The sequence below is a fragment of the Cervus elaphus genome, chromosome 15, assembly GCF_910594005.1.
Source record: "Cervus elaphus chromosome 15, mCerEla1.1, whole genome shotgun sequence".
Lineage (NCBI taxonomy): Eukaryota > Metazoa > Chordata > Mammalia > Artiodactyla > Cervidae > Cervus > Cervus elaphus.
In genome coordinates this window covers 67,206,866-67,225,234 of record NC_057829.1, presented here as the reverse complement: position 1 = coordinate 67,225,234, position 18,369 = coordinate 67,206,866, and the positions used below count along the sequence as shown (strand labels likewise).

General features: G+C 51.8%; 1 protein-coding gene across 3 annotated transcripts in view; it reads right to left on the bottom strand.

Moving 5' to 3' along the window:
- Nucleotides 1-569: 569 nt before the first annotated feature.
- Nucleotides 570-18,369, bottom strand: part of NEURL1 (neuralized E3 ubiquitin protein ligase 1) — a 74,200-nt gene continuing 56,400 nt past the window's right edge. For all 3 annotated transcript variants that reach the window (XM_043924912.1, XM_043924914.1, XM_043924913.1), the window contains exons 4-6: nt 6,048-6,737; nt 3,436-3,582; nt 570-2,927 (exon numbers count right to left, since the gene is read on the bottom strand). In XM_043924912.1, coding sequence (XP_043780847.1) covers nt 2,689-2,927; nt 3,436-3,582; nt 6,048-6,737 — 1,076 coding nt within the window. In that variant the 3' untranslated portion in view covers nt 570-2,688. The remainder of the gene's footprint in view (nt 2,928-3,435; nt 3,583-6,047; nt 6,738-18,369) is intronic.

The following is an 18,369-nucleotide window of genomic DNA, read 5'->3' as shown; positions in this document are numbered from 1 at the left end:
CCCACTTAGGAAGTTTTTCCAAAGGTCCCTAGCCAGAGGCCTCCCTTTCTAACTAGCTGTGCCACCCATTTGGCATAAGCCTCTGCACCCACCAGTGGGAGCGCAGCTGAGCTGAGCCAGAGGCAAGAGGTCTGGGCTTGGGGTGAGGGATGGGCAGACCCAGTTCTTGGGAGCTCAGCACAGCCCCTGCCATCCTCCCTTTAGCCCCTAGGTGGTGCCACCACTCCACAAAGGTTGCACACAGGTTCAGCTCCGGCTCAGCCTTCAGGAGCGCTTCATGGACTTCTGTGGCTCCTGCTCTTGACAGATCCAGAGACCTGCAGTCACGGAAGGGCAGTGGCTTCTCCCTTTCGGCTTACAACGAGGCTCACCTGGCATTCTGGCCTCTGCTGTACAAGCCCCAGGCCATGCTCCAGCCACCTCCCCCTCCCCTGCTGTCTCCCCTTGTACCAGGACACCGGGCCCTCTTCCTCCACACCTCCATCACCATCACCACCGCCCCGCCACACACACACTGGCCCGCCCTTCCTCCCTGCCCAGCCCTCCATACTGCATGGCACAGCCCTCAGGCTGGTACGAAATCACCTTTATTCACAATCACGGTGATCCAAGTTCACAAAGGAGGCAGCGGCTACCCTCACACTAACAGAGACAATGGGATGGATGGCTTCTTCTCCCTGACCCTCAGGCCACACAGCCCCTGCACTTACGAACTTCTCTTGCCTCTGGGATGGGCGCCCTGACTGCTTGGGGCCACCACCAGCCCCATCTCACACCACTCCCACAGAAGAGGTCTACGGGGTTAGTGGGGAGTAGAGACCCATGGCAGAATGGTGACTTCCCAAAGGTGCCCTGCAAGGCAGGTACAGATAGGGCTGGCCTGGCATCGTGACCCCCCTCCCTGTGCTTCCCACCACACCACCCCATAGCAGCCACCACCAAAGAACCTCCCAAGAGTCACAAAAAAAGTCTTCCCACACCCCCAACAATCATTTTACAGAGGTGGCAGCTGAGGCTCAGAGCGACTGTGACCTGGCCAGGGCCACACAACTGGTCAGTGGCCAGGTCTAGAATCCCATGCTCTGCAGGCCATGTAACAAAGCAGTCTCCAATGGGCGTAAAAAAGCCTTCAGAGGGGACAGAGGGCTGGAGGCTCGGGGAGACTTGGCCAGGACTCTGAGAGCTGGCCCCAGCCCATGGCCTACCAGGACAGGCGTGCAGGGCTGAGATGACTATAACCGAAGGGCAGCTGGGGGTCCTCCCTCACTCCAAAATCAGGATCAAGAACCTAGAGGTGCTGGGACCCACCCCCTTCTCTCTCCTGGGGGACAGAGCACCTACAATGGCAAGACCAGCTGGCCTTCCCTCCCCCAGCCTGCCCAGACCTTTTCATGTCCTTACAGAGTGGGGAACTTGGGCCTCCTGATGTATATGAGCCAGTTACGATACCCATGCTCCAGCCCAAGAAGGGCATTCTGTGTCTCCGGGTGATCCACTAGTCCCAGGGCACTGCAGAGGCCCTGCTGCCCTCTCTAGAAAGTGGACACAAGTTGCCAAAAGACATCCCAACTCGGCCCCTTTTTATGGAGTTCTATTTCACGGTAAGCAGAGCTGGCTATAGACTTGTGGGCTGGAGTTTAGGGAAGAGTTTAAGTGATGACAACCTCTGCTGGCCCCTCCAACCAGGCACTCCACCTACTAGGGCAGCATTTATAGGGGTCTTGGGGGTGGGAATTCACTCCCCCCACCCAAACTAACCCCTACACACCCAATAAATAAATAAATAAAAGTACAGGGGAAAAAAAAAAAGCTGTTCTTACTCCAGGAAGTCCTCTACTCCCAACCCAGGATCCTGGCCTCTCCTGGGGATGCTAGCCTGACAGAAGACCTACCCTGCTCTACAGCCCATGCCAAGGGGCTGCCTCCAGGCAAGAGCATCCCTCAGCCCACTGAGGCAAACAGGCCATGACCAGGAAGGGGCCCTCCACGTCTCAATCAGGCCAGGAGGCCAGCAACCCAGAGCCAAGAGGCTTCTGAAGCCTGTCTGTCCACCCATCCAGGGTGAGTGGGAGACAGGCACAGCACAGAGGGGCAGCCCTCCTGCGATGACAGGGATCCACTGGCCATCTTACCCTTGGCTGCCAGGCCCAAGGGGCAGGGAAAGAAGGAAGGAGACAGTGAGGGAAGGTCAGAGAGTAAGGCAGCAGCCCAGGAACTGCCTGCCCAGGGCTGCCGTTGTACAGGTTGTGCACTGCTCAAGGGCAGCTGGCTGAAGGAGAAAACAGGCTGAAGTCCCAGTGCACACTCCACTAGCCAAGCCGCATGTCTGGGCTCAGGGCCGCATCTGCCCAGAGGAAGGGATGCACTTTCTAATGTTCACAAAGGTGCCACACAGGCTAAAGAGACTCCTGGGAATCCACCCCAGGCAGGAAAGGACCAGGACAGGCTGAGACCATCCCCCCTCCCCAGCTTTAGCCCCTCGGCCTGCAGGGAAGAGCAGCAACTTGCTTCTGCCCCCACCTCCCAGCCTGACACCCCTTCCTCTCCAGACCTCAGGGGCTGTTTCCCAAGTTTAATGAGAAGGGGAAAGAATTTCCAAAATGAAGAGAAGGGGCCCTGTTGACTTGCGCCTCAGCTGGAGCCGGGCCGGAGTCAGAGGAAGCTGGGGAGCAGGTGGGTCCGAGATGGCTAGGAGCTGCGGTAGGTCTTGATGATGTCCTTGATGGGCCGGCGGCAGATGGGGCAGCAGGCGTGCAGAGCCTTCTTGAGGCGCAGGCCACAGGCATAGCAGAGGCACATATGGCCACACGTGTAGATGACCGTGTCCACCGCGTGCTCATAGCAAATGGTGCATTCATCGCTCCACGGGCCCCCGCCTGGGGTCACTGGTGATTCGGGCAGACTCACTGGTGAGTTGGGGGCTGTCCCTGGGGACACAGGGACAGCAGTGAGGGGGAGACATGAATGTGGTCAGTCCCAGGTTCATGAAGAAAGCCCCGGCTTCTCTTCCTCCATGGATCGGGATCAGCCTGTCTACCCAACCACCCACCTCCTGGGCACAAGAGGAAAGAGGATGCACTCTGGACAGCTTCACTTCCGGCTCCTCCATGCCCAGACCCGGGGCCGGGCAGTCCGTGAAGCAACGAGAAGAGGCAGGAAGGATGGAGGAAGGATGCGGCCCAAAGCGCCCTGGGGGAGGCCCCTGCTGAGCTACCCTCTGGTGGTCTTTGTGCTCAAGAAGTCCTCTGGAGAAAGCCACCCAGCTGAGAGACAGGACGGGACACAGCCCAGGAATCACCACTCAATCTGGGTTCACTGCGCCCATCTCCAGCTCCTCCGGGGCCCGGTCTGCAGACCTGCCTCAGCCAGGCTGGAGGGCAGGTCCCTCAGAGTGGAAGGGCTGCCACATGGAATCAAAGGGGCCAGCCTACTTACCTCCAGCAGAGCTCCCCAGAGGGCCAGAGCTGCAGGTGCCGAGTGAGGGGTCAGAGAGGCGGATGCCCAGGGTGCTGGGGGAGGTTGGTGTGGAGGCGGGGGAGCAGGGGAGCGATGGGATGCCCCGCTCTGCCAGGATGGTGGAGCCTGCAGAAAGGGAGGGAAGGAGGAAGGTGGGACATAGACACTCAGAGGCCCACTGGGAGAAAGCTCGAGTTTCCATCCTCCATTAGGTTCCCAGAAGAGAAAAGGGCGGTGCAGCCTGACCACACAGCCCAGCCACTAGGCTCAGAGACTGACTGAGCCTTTCCCCTAAAGAGCTAACTGTCCAGGGAGTCTCTTGGGGCTCTCCTCAATCCCCTCCTCCAGCCAGCCTTGATTCCCCCCACCCCACCACCACATATCTCTATCTAGCACTGACCAGTCATACACACCATGCATGGAAATAAGCAATCACAGAGCCTGGGAAATTATTTTGTTCTTTGCCCAGGAATGTAACTTTGTAATGTTTCCCTATTTAAACCCTGAGCTTCCTGAGAGCAGAAAGCCTGACTCACCTGTGACTTTCCCACAGGCCCTAACATAATGCCCTACACACAAGTAAGTGCTCAATGAGATATTTTTTATTACTAGTTATTCAGTCTAATTTAGTTATTCAATCTAATTCATTTAACAATCACTGTTTCTAAGAATATTTATTAGCTGTCCACAGGATTTCTCTTAGTAGTGTTAACACATTTTAAGTGAACTATCATCTCCTTCTTTCAGAAATTTATACCTCCTATTTGCTTTTCTTGCTTTATTGCACTGGTTAGTATTTTCAGAATGATATTATACAGCATCTCCATCACTTTCTTGACTTTAATGATAATGTTTCTAATGTTTCACCATGAAACATGAAATTGGCTGTAATTTTAGAGTGAAGGAAATATCTTTTTATTCTTAGTTCACTTAGGCCTTCAACAAACCAAAGCATTCTTCTATGAAGTAAATAATCAACCTTCCATACATTGTTACTGATTTGTTTTTCCTTTAGAGTCAGGATCCTCTTTCACCACTTTGCTAGTCAAGATGTCCAATTCTCCAAACAGCTCAGGAGCACGCTGTTTAGCATATATTAAATTCTGAATGATTAATCTTCAACGCCCACCTTGGCCTACTTCCCTCTCGGGATATTTAAGTCCTGGGGGTTTTGTTTGTTTTTTAAGCTTCTCCTTTGCTCTAGTCTAGTAAGCCTCTTTGAGCAACAGAAGCTTCACTGGAAAGCTACTTAACTATTATTAGATGGTGCTGATGCAAGAGACTACCTTGCCCTTATGTAATATCCTTTATCTGAGGAGCAGTGTCTCCTGGTGACCGTAGCCAAATATCTTTGTACCTCAGCCTGATTTTTTTTTCTGCACCCTTGTCTGGTTTCTTTTTATTCCACCTTGAATTTTTAAGCCAATTTCTTTCCTTTCTGATGTCTTTTTATTTCGCCTGATTTCTTTTCACTCTTCCCTGACTTATCTTCCCTCAATCCTAATTTCTTAGCACCCTAGTCCCATTTCTTTTCATTCTTTTTTCAATTTATTTTACACTTCATCTTCACTTGGTCTTTTTCCAGAGGAGGAAGTCTCCACTGATTTTACGCAATTTCACAAAACTCTCATACACTCTCACAAGTACCAATAGCATTGCATACACAAATACACATACATTTGCTCACATGTGCCTAGACACAGTATGCCAATCTTACAGTGTTACTCATGCTCACATACACACATTATCATGTCTATGAAGTGTCCTGGGGTGAGGTCTAGGTTGGGAGCTGTGAGGCTCAGGGGTCTCCAAACTTGTCTAACCAAATTTGCTAAGGAATAAACACTTCAGATGCCCAAGACCTAATTTGAAATCTACAGAATCACAATTTCTGGAGGTGGGATTTAAGAATCTGACACAACTGAGGGGCTGAGCACAGCACCCTGCAGAGCGCTCTGCCATACGGCTTGTCCAAACCCACATCACACAGCCCATGCAGACTCTGCCCATTCAAAGCCAGGAAGGCCCAGACATCTGCAACCCCATTTCCTCCAAGGCCCAGGGAGTCTCCAAAATCCCCCGATCCAGGCACTGCTCTGCAGAGATACCTGACTGCTGACATACCACCCTCTTTATCTTATTTAGACACACAACCATATCCTTAGAGATAGAGGCCTTCATTCCCATTTTTTGATAAATGGAAACTGAACCTCAAAAAGTTCACTGCTGGTGGAAACAAATTTTTTTTCCCCATTTTTAAATGACCACTGGGCAATGTGTATGAGGGTTGTTTATGTACGTGGGAATGTGGGTGACTGGGATTCTGAGCGTGAAACTCAAGTGTTCCTGCTTTCCTCCCCCTCCCCAGGGTTTATCTGGTGAGACCTGAGAACCATGGACTAGACAAATTGAGTCCCATGGACTAGACAAAACAGTGACTCTTTGACTAGAACCCATAAGGGGCAGGGTGGGCGCTGTTCCCCTCTACCCAGACAGACCCTGCCTCCAGGGAAGACAAGATGCTAGGCCTTGGAGGCGCCAGCTTCAGGATGCACCTTGAGGAAGGCGGGCACGCGGCCGGGGGCACTCACCAAGGATGCGGATCTGTGTGATGGACCCGTGCAGGCCGAAGAGCATCCAGAGCGGCTGTGAGGCGTCCACACACAGCTGCATGCCCGCCGCGGCGCCGTTGTGGCTGAGGTGCAGCTCGCCGTCAGCGTTGACCACAAGGCCGAGGATGTCGCCGCTGTGCAGGGGCCCGGGCACGCGGCACACGGCCCAGAACTCCTTGCGGTCCACCAGGGCCTCGGGGCTGAAGGGCAGGTCGGCCGGCCTCAGCGTGCCGGGGTCGCACGTGGTGACACCTAAGGACAGCGCGCCGGGCCGCGCGCCGCTCGCGCGCGTGACCTTGACGAAGATAGTCTCAGCCACACGCACAGGGCGGCTGGTGAAGACGAGTGCGCGCTCGTCGCGCCCGTGCTCCAGGCGCGCCACCGTCTGCTCGTCCAGGATGCGGACGTGCGCGCCGGCGCGCAGCGCGTGGAAGCGCAGGTCGCCGTCGAGCTGCGGGGGCAGCGCGCGGCTGTGCTGCGAGTTGAGCGAGTTCTGCGGGATGGGGCAGCCGGCAGCTGGCGTGCCCTCGTCGCCGTCAGAGCCCGGCACGTTGAGGTCACACAAGCTCACGGAGAGGCGCGCTTCGTCGGCCTCGCGCCTCAGAGACGGCCGCCGGAGGGCGGTGAAGGAGCGCGGGCGCAGGCAGTCTGGGAGCACCAGCTCGCTGTCTGCGGGGGTAGGGAGACAGGGCGACCGTCAGGCGGGCCACAGCCCTGGGTCCCAGCGCCTGCGAGTTTCCCCCCACTAGTCTTTAAAGCCGGTACTAGTAAGACGCATCTAGTTTCTAACGGCAAAGAAAATGCTCAGACATTTTACAGGGGCTTCCCTGGTAGCTCAGTGGTCAAAAGAATCCGCCTGCCAATGCACAAGACACAGGTTGGATCCCTGGGTCGGATCCCTGGAACAGAAAGATACCCTGGGGAAGGAAATGGCAACCCACTCCAGAATTATTGCCTGGAGAATCCCCATGCAAGAGGAACCTGGCGGGCTACAGTCCATGGGGGGGGGGAGGTGATCTCAAAAGAGTCTGACACGACTTAGCCACTGAACAAGAACATCACACATTCTGCAGGACCTCAGACTACGTATTTGTTTAAGCAAAGGATCGTCAGGCAGGAAAGACACCAAAACTAAAAACATGATTACTTATAAATGATACACTTATAAAAGTTGGATTTAAAAAAATTAACTCCTGGGCCCTCGCTCTTTATCCTAGCAGCCAGGATAGCACCCAGCACTTAGAAGGCAGCAGTAAACACTTGCTGAATGCATGTTGATATTCTATGCCTCTGGGAGCCCAGGGGGAACCCTCCCCTCTAGAATACCTCTCTGCATAAATTGTCTCATCTTATCTCAAAAATTAGCTTTTGATGTTATTTCTACCGAAGGACACTGAGATGGAGAAGCTAAGTGAATTTTTCCAAGCTCTCCTTTCAAAACCGACAACTGGAAATCAAACCCTTTCTCTTTTTATTCATACACGTAATACAGAGGAAAATACTATTAATATTTAGATGTGTGAATTTCTAGCCTTTTTTTAATATATTTTAGTTCTCTTTTTAATACAAAAAATTGAATCATACTGTATAAACACCAGTAGTTTTAAACTATTAACTTTTACAGGTAACAAATCTCTTTGAAAATGTAACTTGTACCTATCTTCTCAGGAAAATGCACATTCTTCCTAAATTCTGTGGATAATTTCAGAGCATCCATGGCCATGGACTCCAGGTGAAGAACTCTGTTATACAAATTTCCTTTGCAAAACTAGTTTTTCTATTTACCATGTCCTGTATACCCTTTTACACCAATAACCATGTTTCTGAGACCATAATTTCTTAATGGCTGGCTAAGTCTGCTTTATGGAGTCCTATAATTTGTAATAAAAGTCATCAGGCGCAATGAATTACTGCTGCATTTCCTCCTTAAAGCATCCCACAGAGGTGGTCCCACTGTACGGATAAAGCTCAGATATGTTCTGTGACAACCAAGCTGCAGATCCAGGGTTAAAGCGTGATCTGCCCAATTCCTTATCCCACACCCTCCACTTTCAAGCCATATAGGTTTACTGGATCCTTTTCGTGGGAAGCCCCAAATTTGGCTGGGGCCACTGCTGGCCTTACCAGGGACAAATCCCTTCTCAGGAGGCTTTTCTCTGAGCCTCCCCGAGGGAGAATCTGTGCTCTCTCTCCAGGAATTGAGTAAGGATAGCGGGGGTGCTCAGCGTGGGAACAAAGCTTGGAGGAACGGACTGGTAGGGGTAGCGAAGCCAGAATTCAGCTCCAGCTGAATCTAGAGATGCTCTCTGATGCCTCCCTATCTTTGCTCTCCCCCAGCTCCTCTGCCCCATCCAGGAACAGTGTTGTTTGGACCCCCGCAAGGAGAGGGTGCTGGGCCCTCCCCACCAGTCTCCTGCTTCTCTGGAGAAGCCTCTTGAGGCCTGGCTGGTCAGGATTTCCCAGCATCGTGTTTGGCAAGGAGGAGGGAGCCAACCGGAAAATGTGATTATTCCAGGGAATTGACTCTGTGACAGCAATGGTGCAGTGAGGCTAGGGGGCTGCGGAGAGGCAGAGGCGAGGAGGGCAAGACATGGGAGACAATAGCAGGGGGCTGAGGGGGCTGTGGGCCGGCCTGGACCCCAGGGAACAGCCCTGCTCCCCTAACCCCTCAAGGATTCCAGGCACTGGCCCTTGGGGACTCCAGAGGGTTGGGGACAGAGAGGAGAAGGGATGGAGAAGCAGGGTAAGGAGGAAAGAAGTGGCTCAGAGATGCCCAGCCAGGGTTTACATGAACAAGGCTGTCATGGGAACCACACATATACACACCCCACGCTGCTCTCTCCCATGCCACCCTACACATTCAAGACAATCAGGCCAGGGCCCATGGAGCTGGGCAGACCCTTAAACAGACTCCTGAATGGAGCTGGATGTATGCTCTCCTGCTCTCTGCCCCCACAGGAGTCCTCTTCTGCTTGAATATGCCCACTCCCTCTCAGGAAACTCAGGCCATTGCTGAGCTACTCTGTCTTTAAGAAAATGCTTCCTTCTCTTAAACTGAAATCTACCTCCCTGGTTGCTTTGTTTGTTTGTTGAACTCAGGAAAAATTATTTCACTGATTCTTTACCACACAAAATTTATTCAAATTACCTTCATTTGAAGTGGTAAGATCACAGCAAGAAAACAGGTTACCTTGCAACAAACCTATTTACAAAATCCATCATAAAAGAATTTTTTTTACATTGTATTACCTATTGTCTTTTTTAGACTAGCATACTACATAAAGCTACACCGATTAGTAGTTTGCCTACTCCCAAGTTTGGGAGAAATGCTTCCTTTTGACATTATCACATACCCCATAGGAAAATAAATTCCTTTAACCTAACAATTGCCACCCACCTCACTCTGCAAGGCATCTTCCTTCAAATCCCTCCTCTCGTGTACACAAAGTGTCATGCTAAAGCTTTAAATCCTGCAATTGTTATTTACAGACCTACACTTAAAACAAAAATGAACACAAGACCCACTACCACCACCACAATAAACACAACGCTCTTAAAAAATTACAAACCAAAAAAATAAATAAATAAAAAATTAAAAAAATTACATACCAGCTAGAAAATATTCTGGTAGTATTTACAAATTAATTACTATTTTTGTACAAAACTGCTAGATACTAAAAATGAGTAGACTGTGTATCAACCTAAATAAAATGATCGCTACCCACAAACATGTACATATAAACACACCCAACACTGTCAGCTCATGTGTTGCTCTTTATACAGCTTACTTTCCAGGGTGCATTTGGTTATAACCTTCCTGTATTTATACCTATTATCTCTGGGGCTGCCTCTCAGCCCCACAACTGAAGACAGCTCTCCTCAGGGAATACTCAGACTCCACACACACCTTCCCACCTCTTAGACAACGAACAGCGCCAGACTCAGTACACTGTCAGATACACTCAGATCCACTCTCACCAGCTTGAGGCACAGTGTGGCCATCACACCTCTCCTAATAAGTACTCTATACTTCTTATAATGCAACATGAGAGTGTTTTAGGATTTTTTTGTAACCAAAATCCATATATTGGTAGGCAAGATAGGAACACAGTTCAGTGCAAGACTCTGAAGTCATCAGTTTGGGTTCCCATCCGAGCTCTGTCACTTCCTGGCTGTATGACCTTGGATAAATAGCTTAAGCCCTCTGGGCCTCTCTTCTATAGCGGTGAAATCAGCATTTCCTTATTGGTATGAAATCTGAATTCTAATACTCCTTTCGGAAGGGATGCTGTGAAGAAGATGCAGTGGAATAAAGCATCTAGGGTACCTGGCACAAGACAATCACTAGGTTACCATGAGCCACTGTTACTGTCTTCATGCTACATGGCTCAGAAGAATATGCATGGGCTCTGGAGTGATACAGGCCTGGGTTTAAATGTTGACCCAGCACTTGGCTGGTGGCCTGTGGGTGAGCCACTTTCCTCCAGTCCCAGATCACTCACCTAGAGATAATAATAATACCTGCTTTGCGATATTGTTGAAGGGATCAGAGGTAGAGTGCAAAGCCCCTGGCACCTAGATACTTGATAACTTCCGTTATTAGCATTTGCTCAGGTTGAGTTTGTCAAAGTCAGGTCCACCTGCACCCAGGCAGCTAACTGTTTGAACCTAGGACTTTGCATCAGTCATGATAAGCACCCAGGACAGAATCGCTGAACGACCTCACTGACTAAAGGCCAGGAAGGAGAAGCTTCAAGTGGAGATTAGAGACAAAAGAAGAGAAAGAAGGAGAAACAGTGGGAAAAGAAAGAGGAGAAGGGGCAGGAAAGTGACCCCTTTGACCTTGCTTGAAATATCACAGGAGTTGGAAGAGGAGGTACAAGAGGTGCTGGGAACCAGCTAAAAACAGAACCCCTGGGGCCACTGCCCAACCCAAGTATGTCTCCTCTCCCATCCCCTCCACCCCTGGGGTCAGGAGCAGCTGCAAGCCGCCAGCAAGCTCCAAAATAACCATCCCATCAGTGTGCCCATCTGCGCGAGGCCCTGAAATAGATGAAACCCGAGACAGAGGAGCGGGTCAGGGCACCCTCTGCAGAGGGGATACAAAGGTCCTGGTGGAATGAGTCCACATCAAGTCAGGGGTCAGGGAAGGGGCCAGGTGCCCAAAGCCAGGGGAGAACACCACGGCCCCACCTCAGCGCAGGACTGCACCCTAGGGCAACAACGGCCGGCCTGCAACCTCCATCAGTGGGATGACCCCATGTTTGAAGCAACGAGTTATTTAATCCGGGCCTGGGACATGCGACTCCTACTTGAGAGTTGTTTATGATGGGGGAGAGGTGGCACAGGGCCACAGGAGAAGCTGCAAAGCTGGCTCCCCTCTCGTGGCCCCTTTGTCAAGAAAGAACTTGTCCATCTTCAGCTCCTGCCTCGTCTGGCACCTGGCGCTGGCTTGGCAGATCCCCTGGGCCAGGGTAGAAAGAGCCAGGCCCTGCAAAGGGCGAGGAGGCCTGGGCTTCCCCTCTTCGGGAAAGCACCCGGCATACCCACCCATTGAGCCCTGTGTGCCCAGCCCTGGACAGGGGTTAAGGAGAGACAGCCAGGACCCAGGCCCTGTGGAGCCAGGAGCCCTTGGGAGACTTGGAGCTTGGAGTCATGAAAATCCTCAGTATCTCAGGTTAGACAAGACCTTAGAGGAGAATAAGGAAATCTGTTTATCTCTGCGAAGTTCTCTCCTAGCCTTGGCTAGAATGCCCCTGGGGACAAGAAGCTCACCACTTCTCAAGGCCATCTATTCCCTACCTTTGAACACCTGTGACTGTTAGAAAAAAAAACTTGCATAGATGCAAGTGTCCTGTACCCACTCCCTGGGGCCCCCTCGGAGCCTTCTCTTCTTTAGAATAAATCTCCCTGTTAGGATAATGCTGTCCAACTGAGGCTAAGAACTTCTGTTTCAGGGTGAGTCAGAGATGGCATCTCAGAAGAAACAAGATTTGACCCAGGCCCTGAAGGACAAGAGCATTTGGACTGACAGAAGCAAGAGGCACTCGGCTGGGAAAACTGCATTAGCAAATGCCTGGGGAGAAAAGTCTGAGCAAAACCAGCGAGGAGAAAGGAAGGGAAAGGAGTGGGAGGTGCCAGGCAGAGGGCACTTGGGCAGCTCCTGCCCAGAGATCTACACGCTGCCAGTCAGTGTGGGTTAACCGGGGCCTGCTGCAGCAGAGGCTCTTTTGAAGCAGAGCCAGCCATCAGTCCAAGTCTTGTTTGTTTAGATTCTCACATCCGCAGCACTGGATAATCTTTAACCACGGGTCAGCCTGCAGCCGCCCAGCCGGCTGGCGGACCTCTGCCGGCCCCTGTTTGGAAGGCGCACCAACCCATTTACTGTGTCCATAAACATCCTCCTGCTGGTTCGCAGCTGGCATGGGGCAGGGGAAGGAGCCGGGAGGGTGGGTGCACGGCTGGGATGGACAAAGGGTTCCTCCACCCTTTTGGGAAGTGCCCTGACACCCACACCACCTCCACCCTCTCCATATAAACCCAACCACGGGAAAGCTGGGAGAAACAAACACACTTCTGAGGTTCATGGAGCAAAGGGCAGAATGTTTCAGAAGCCCTCAGAGTCATAGATTCTTAGATTTATAGAATCTTCAAGCCACGGGATCTTAGATGGATAGATTCCCCAGAATCATCTGGTCTGGTGGGTCTCAAACTTCCCCCCCCCCCCACCCCAAGCAATAGAATCGTTCGTCCAAAGGAACTGAAAACTCTGGTTGATGTCTAAGAGGTGACCACAGAGCCTGGCCACTCAGCCACCTCCGAGATGCCTCTGTGGAACCCCAGTGCTCCAAGGAACCCAGGTGGAGAACCATAGGCCTTATCCCAAGAAATAATTTCGATTGCATGGTTTGACTTTTATCCAGACACAGGCACTTGCCCCTCTTTCAGTGAGAGGACAAGCGGGGGACTGTCTACTTTGGTGGTGTTTTTAAATTAGATATTCCTTTTTAACCTAAAAACAACAGTCTTTCCCATTTATGTAAACACTTTTACGTGTCCGGAAGCCTCACAAACTACCTGTGAGGTAAATGGCACATGTACAATTATGTCCAAATAACAGAAAAGGCGGGCGAGGCACAGAGATGCTGAGAGACGCCCAAAGTCAGTGAGCGGCCAAGTGGAGTCTTAATTCAGGCCTCCTGTTTCTCAAATGAGGGCTTTGTCCTCAGTGTCCCCAAGACCCCAGGTCCTCCCCTCCATACACCCCACCCGGGGCCACCAGGCCTCTCCAAGTTCCCCAGAACTGTATCTTGGGCCAAAGAGATACTAGATGGAAACACACAAAACTGCCATTTCTGAACATTAGAAACAGCCTGCTATTGGCAATTATATATGCTTGCACCTTATGTAGGTTCATTCTGGTAGAAAACTACAGCACTCTGTGAAGGACGGGATCAAACAAAGCCTTCAAAAGACTTCGAGGAACTACAAGGCAGGCAGACCCACCTTCACCACTAAACAGAACACTGGGTACCCACCACCCCTCTTGGTCTCTGCCAGGGCCCTTGGTGGCCCATCTGTGTCCAACACACATGGCTGATCCCCGCTCTATTCTGGAAGACATAGGGGGCCAAAATCCCCACCCTTGGTAGGTATCTAGACATCACAGGGAGATCAGAGAAATTCCTGTTTACAGAGGCTGGGGAGTAATGTAGCCCGCACTTCTGAGCTCAAGTCCCAACTCTACTAAGCAGTGTGACCATGGACAAGCTGCCAGACCTCTCCGAGCCTCAGTTTCCTTACCTGCAAAATAGGCACAATAATAACTTTCTTTAGAATGCAATCAAAGAAGATCTCTACTGTATTCTTAAAGAGCAGGACAAATACGTGATACAGAACTCCTGTTATGGCGTAGACCTCCACTCGCTTCAGAAGAGGAAGAGTCATGAAGAACAGAGTAGGTCAGGGGAAGCTTCCTAGCAGAGGGGAGGGTTTGGTACGGGGCCTTGATATAATCAGCAGAATTTGAGGTGAGTAAAAAAGAAGCACTGGAAGAGTCCGAAGCAGAAGGAACAGCAAGACTTTTTTTTTAAATAACTAAGAAGAAATGAAAACCATCAAAGGGAAAGACACCACGATCAGCATCCTCATCTCTTTGTCCCGAGGGCTTGGCTTGGGCCCCTTAAGCTAATATTTGCCTCTCAGCCCCTGGCAGCCACAGCTTAAGGTAAATATTAGTTTAGCCTGGGAAGCGGAAGCCCCAGATGGCAGTGTGGTCCTCAACCGGCCAGGATGCCTCACGCTCTGTACCACAAGCTGGGCACAGCCAGGATAAGGACCTGACCCCTGACCTTATCTATAGAGCAGTCCAGGCCTCTCACTGCTGGGCAGCCAGGCTGGTCCACTGCCCCAGAAACTAGCACAGCAGCAGCCTGGCCCCCAGAAAGCGACCCTGAGAGTCTTCAAACATCCTTCTCCTCAGTAGGCAGGTGGGGTCTTTTTCCAAGACCTGAGATGACATCATGAGTCCTTGGGAGTCTCCCCATGCCCATGGCCTCTTAACAGCCTCCTGGGCTCAGCCACACACATCGTGAGTGGGCAATAAGTCTTCTCACACTGACCTTGGGCCCAGATCAGCTGGAAAGTCTGAATTCTGGGCCCAGCCTGGCTTCTGACTAGTTGGGAGAATTGGGGTAGGCCCCTTCCCATCTCTGGGCCACATTTCCACTTACTGAAAAACTTGACAGCAAGAACTGCTAGAAACTCAACTCTCTTGCTGAGTCTCCCCTGTGATACACACACATACCCACACCTGTGCACACCCACTCTCCTCAAGTCCACAAGTCATCCACAACCTTCCCACTTAACCCCCTTCCCTGAAGGATCTGCTCCTCAACTGACTGCCAGTTCCCCATTTCTGTGCCCATGCCCACCCCTCCTGTCTGGCCTACACTGTTCCTCCTCAACAGGTCCATTTTTCCCACCTCCTCTGGTTCCTGACTTAAAACTCACCTCCTACAGGAAGTCTTGCTGGATTGCTCCCCAGCTGTACCCCCATAGTTTTATTCTTCAGCCACACTTTTATGCAGTATTGGATTTAGGTCACTTCAGAGCAGTCATATGGTATGCCCACCAGTGTAAAAACTCTTTTAGATGAGAGGCTGGGTTTCCAGTTCTGACTACTGCAGAGCACCTAGGCTGCAGTGGGCACAGAGGGGTATGCAGGAGCACCCTATAAGTGGAATCCTGGCTCACCAGCTTTTGGCCAGGACCCACAGCTGCTCTTCCTGAATCAACATTTCTGAGAGGCGCAGGGAGACCTTGAAAACTGGGATAGGAACTTATCTCTCCAAGTATTAATCACCCCATAAAACTTGTGTTTATTTAGTTGCTGGCAGGTCCTTCTTCCTGGAGGTAGGAAGCTGTAATTCTTGGAGATACCAGCCAGGGCTTGGGCCAGGGCACCCGGAGGGAAGAGGGTGATCTGCTATGAACTCCAGCATAACAGGGAGCCTGGAAGGCCTGAAGCAGGTCTGCTGGGGCCATGGCCTGGGCAGGGGGGAGCCCAGGTGATGTTTAGGGCTGTGGCGGGGCGGGGATGGGGCCCCCAATTGGAGGTGTCAACCAGGGAAAGACACCAGCCCTTGCCTCCACCCTTTTGGGGAAGACGGCCAATCTGCCCATGGCCTGACCTGTGGGCCTACTATGTGCCAGGGACCCCAGGATGTCTCTAGTCTGAGGAGCAGACGCTGGACAGGCGGGATTCGGAGGGCTTTGCCTCAGGTTCCAGACAGGTGGGGGCAGGGGGACAGGCCTGGCAGGTAATCTCTAAAGATGAGACACAGGAAAGATAGGCCCATTCTCAGAGCCACCAAGACAGAGAGTGACTTCTTCAGAGGAGAAACTCAGCGCAGGAGGGAGACAAGGGGAAGCAGAGGAGCCAGGGGGATCTAGGTGGAGGGAGGAGAGAGGCCCAGAAAGTGACGTGCAGTGACGTGCAGTGACGTGGCAGAGAGGAGGGAGGGGAAGATGGGCAGATGGGAGCAGAGGGAAGAGGGGAGGGAGGGAAGTAGACCCTGAGACCACACGGGGCAGTGGGCATGTCCCGGGGGCAGGGCTGTGGGATGCAGGCACACAGTAGCAGGCCCACCTCCGAAGATAACCTGGGCGGGTCTCTCTCACTTTTTTTTTTTTTTTACAAAAAAATCAATTTAGGAAGAACAAAATGAGGACATATTTTAATCTGCTAATTCATTTTAGGGGCCATAATCAGTGTTTAAAAATGCCCAGGGATTATGGTGATTTACAGCTGTGACGGGAATCAGCTAGGGCTTTGGCCTTACAGGGTGTAGAGAGGAGCCTGACGGGAAATTCAAATGCAACTGAAATTACTGCGTGAAAACCTATTTATAGTCAAAGAGGCCAGGTCAGTGCCTGGGCTCTGCCCTAGGTGTGGCCCTTCAAAATCACTCTTCAGGCCTCTCCCTCAGCCCTGCAGATTAGGAAGCCTCATCTCACCTGGTATGTCCGTTTTGTCCTCACCCTTGCAAAGTTGTAGGCCCAGCCTAAGCCTCCTCCACCAAGAAGCCTTCCTGGACTCCATCCGTCCTCACTAATTTCATCCTCCACTGACTTCCTGCTGAAACCCCCCAGTGGGTAAATCGAAATGTACCGCTTTGGGCACCAGAATACCCAGTTCAAGTCTCCACTCTGCCACATCCCTACACAGGCAAGCCAGGCCTTCAATAGCCCTCAATTTTCTCCCTGCCAAATGGGGATAATACCCACTCCCTCCAGAGCCAGGGGCTGAAAGGGTAAATAAGATAACTGAAAGGAGCCGTCTCGGCAGATGGACGAGATCCTGTGACCACAGCATCCAGCGATTTACTGTCCTAGCTTGGGCTCTGCCTGGATCGTGTCTGGAGCTGTGTTTGCTTTGTCTCCCAGTGAGCCTGGGCTGTCTGTGAGCAGGGCTGGGTCTCCCTCAGCCACCCCTCAACCCTTTCCTTCCTCTAACAAGTCACCTTCCATCCCCCACTTTCCCCTCCTCACTCTGCAAATATCCTCAGCATGCTCCACACACCAGGCCCAAGAGTCCACTCTGGAGAGGAACCCGGGGGGTAAGGCATGGATCACTCCCTCTCACAGAAGGGTTTACTCATTTGGTTTTACTTTCATCATCTTTTTTTTTCCCCCACTATCTTTTTTACTCAAATAAAACTGACTAGAAAAGAAGAGCTTCACAGTTTCTAGGCTCTGAAGTCAGAACGGACAAAAAGAAAAACATTTTCCCACCACCTCCATGGCAGCTTTCTCTGCAGTAAAGGGGGAAGGGAGGTGAGGTGACAAGAGCAAGAGTTGGCTGAGCATTTACTTGGTGCCCAGGACTATGCTGGGCATATTACTCACAACCTCTTTAATTGGGTTTCATCTTCCTACTGACCCATTGTACAGATGGGAAAGCTGAGGTTCATCCACGCTCCTCCTGGAGACACAGCCAGTTTGCCACTGGGTTGGCCTGTACCCAGTCTATGTGCACACAGGCACATGCACACATGCTTTGTGGAACACACTCAAGTCCAGTGGAAGTCCAGTGACCTGGATTCTCAGTCCTCAGCCACCAACTTGCTGCGAGACTCAAGGAAGTCTGAGACTCAGAGGCCCCTTCCAGCCCTGGCATTTAGGGGTCTGCATGTGCCCTTGCCAGGAAGCCTGGTACTTTAGCAACCCCAGGATAGCTTCCAATGCTCTTCCTCCTGGCTACCCACAGGATGCCTGCCCTCTCACTGCCCTGAAGCCTTAGTCACACTGGGGGCCCAGGAGCAGCAAGCAGAGTCTCGGCCCTTCAAGTGCCTTCTGCTCTCCCCCACTACCCCTTCCACCTCCATCCATGCAAAAAGCACTAAGGTGGGGTTGGACCTCCTGGAAGGCTGCAGAGCCCAGAGCCCGGGGCTCACTCGGGACAGAGTGCTGGTTCTACAGCTCACCTGCAGCACTTCCGAGGGATGAAGACACCTCCCTGAGATGAGACTCACCTCCATGGTCCCAGCGATGGAGTCGGCCTCCCAGGGTTGTTACCAGAATGGCGCTAACAAAGTGCCTGGCACACAGTAAGTACTCCGAGAACTGTAGTAGTTACGATGATTAACATTAATTACTTCCTGGATGGGAGGGGTGGTCTTCAAGGCTGCCATAGATGATTATGAAGCTCATACACAGCTCAAAGGCACAACCTGGGGGGCCACAGAGGGCAGACACCTCACCAAGCTCCAATGGCCACAGCTGCAGGCCAGAAGGCAGG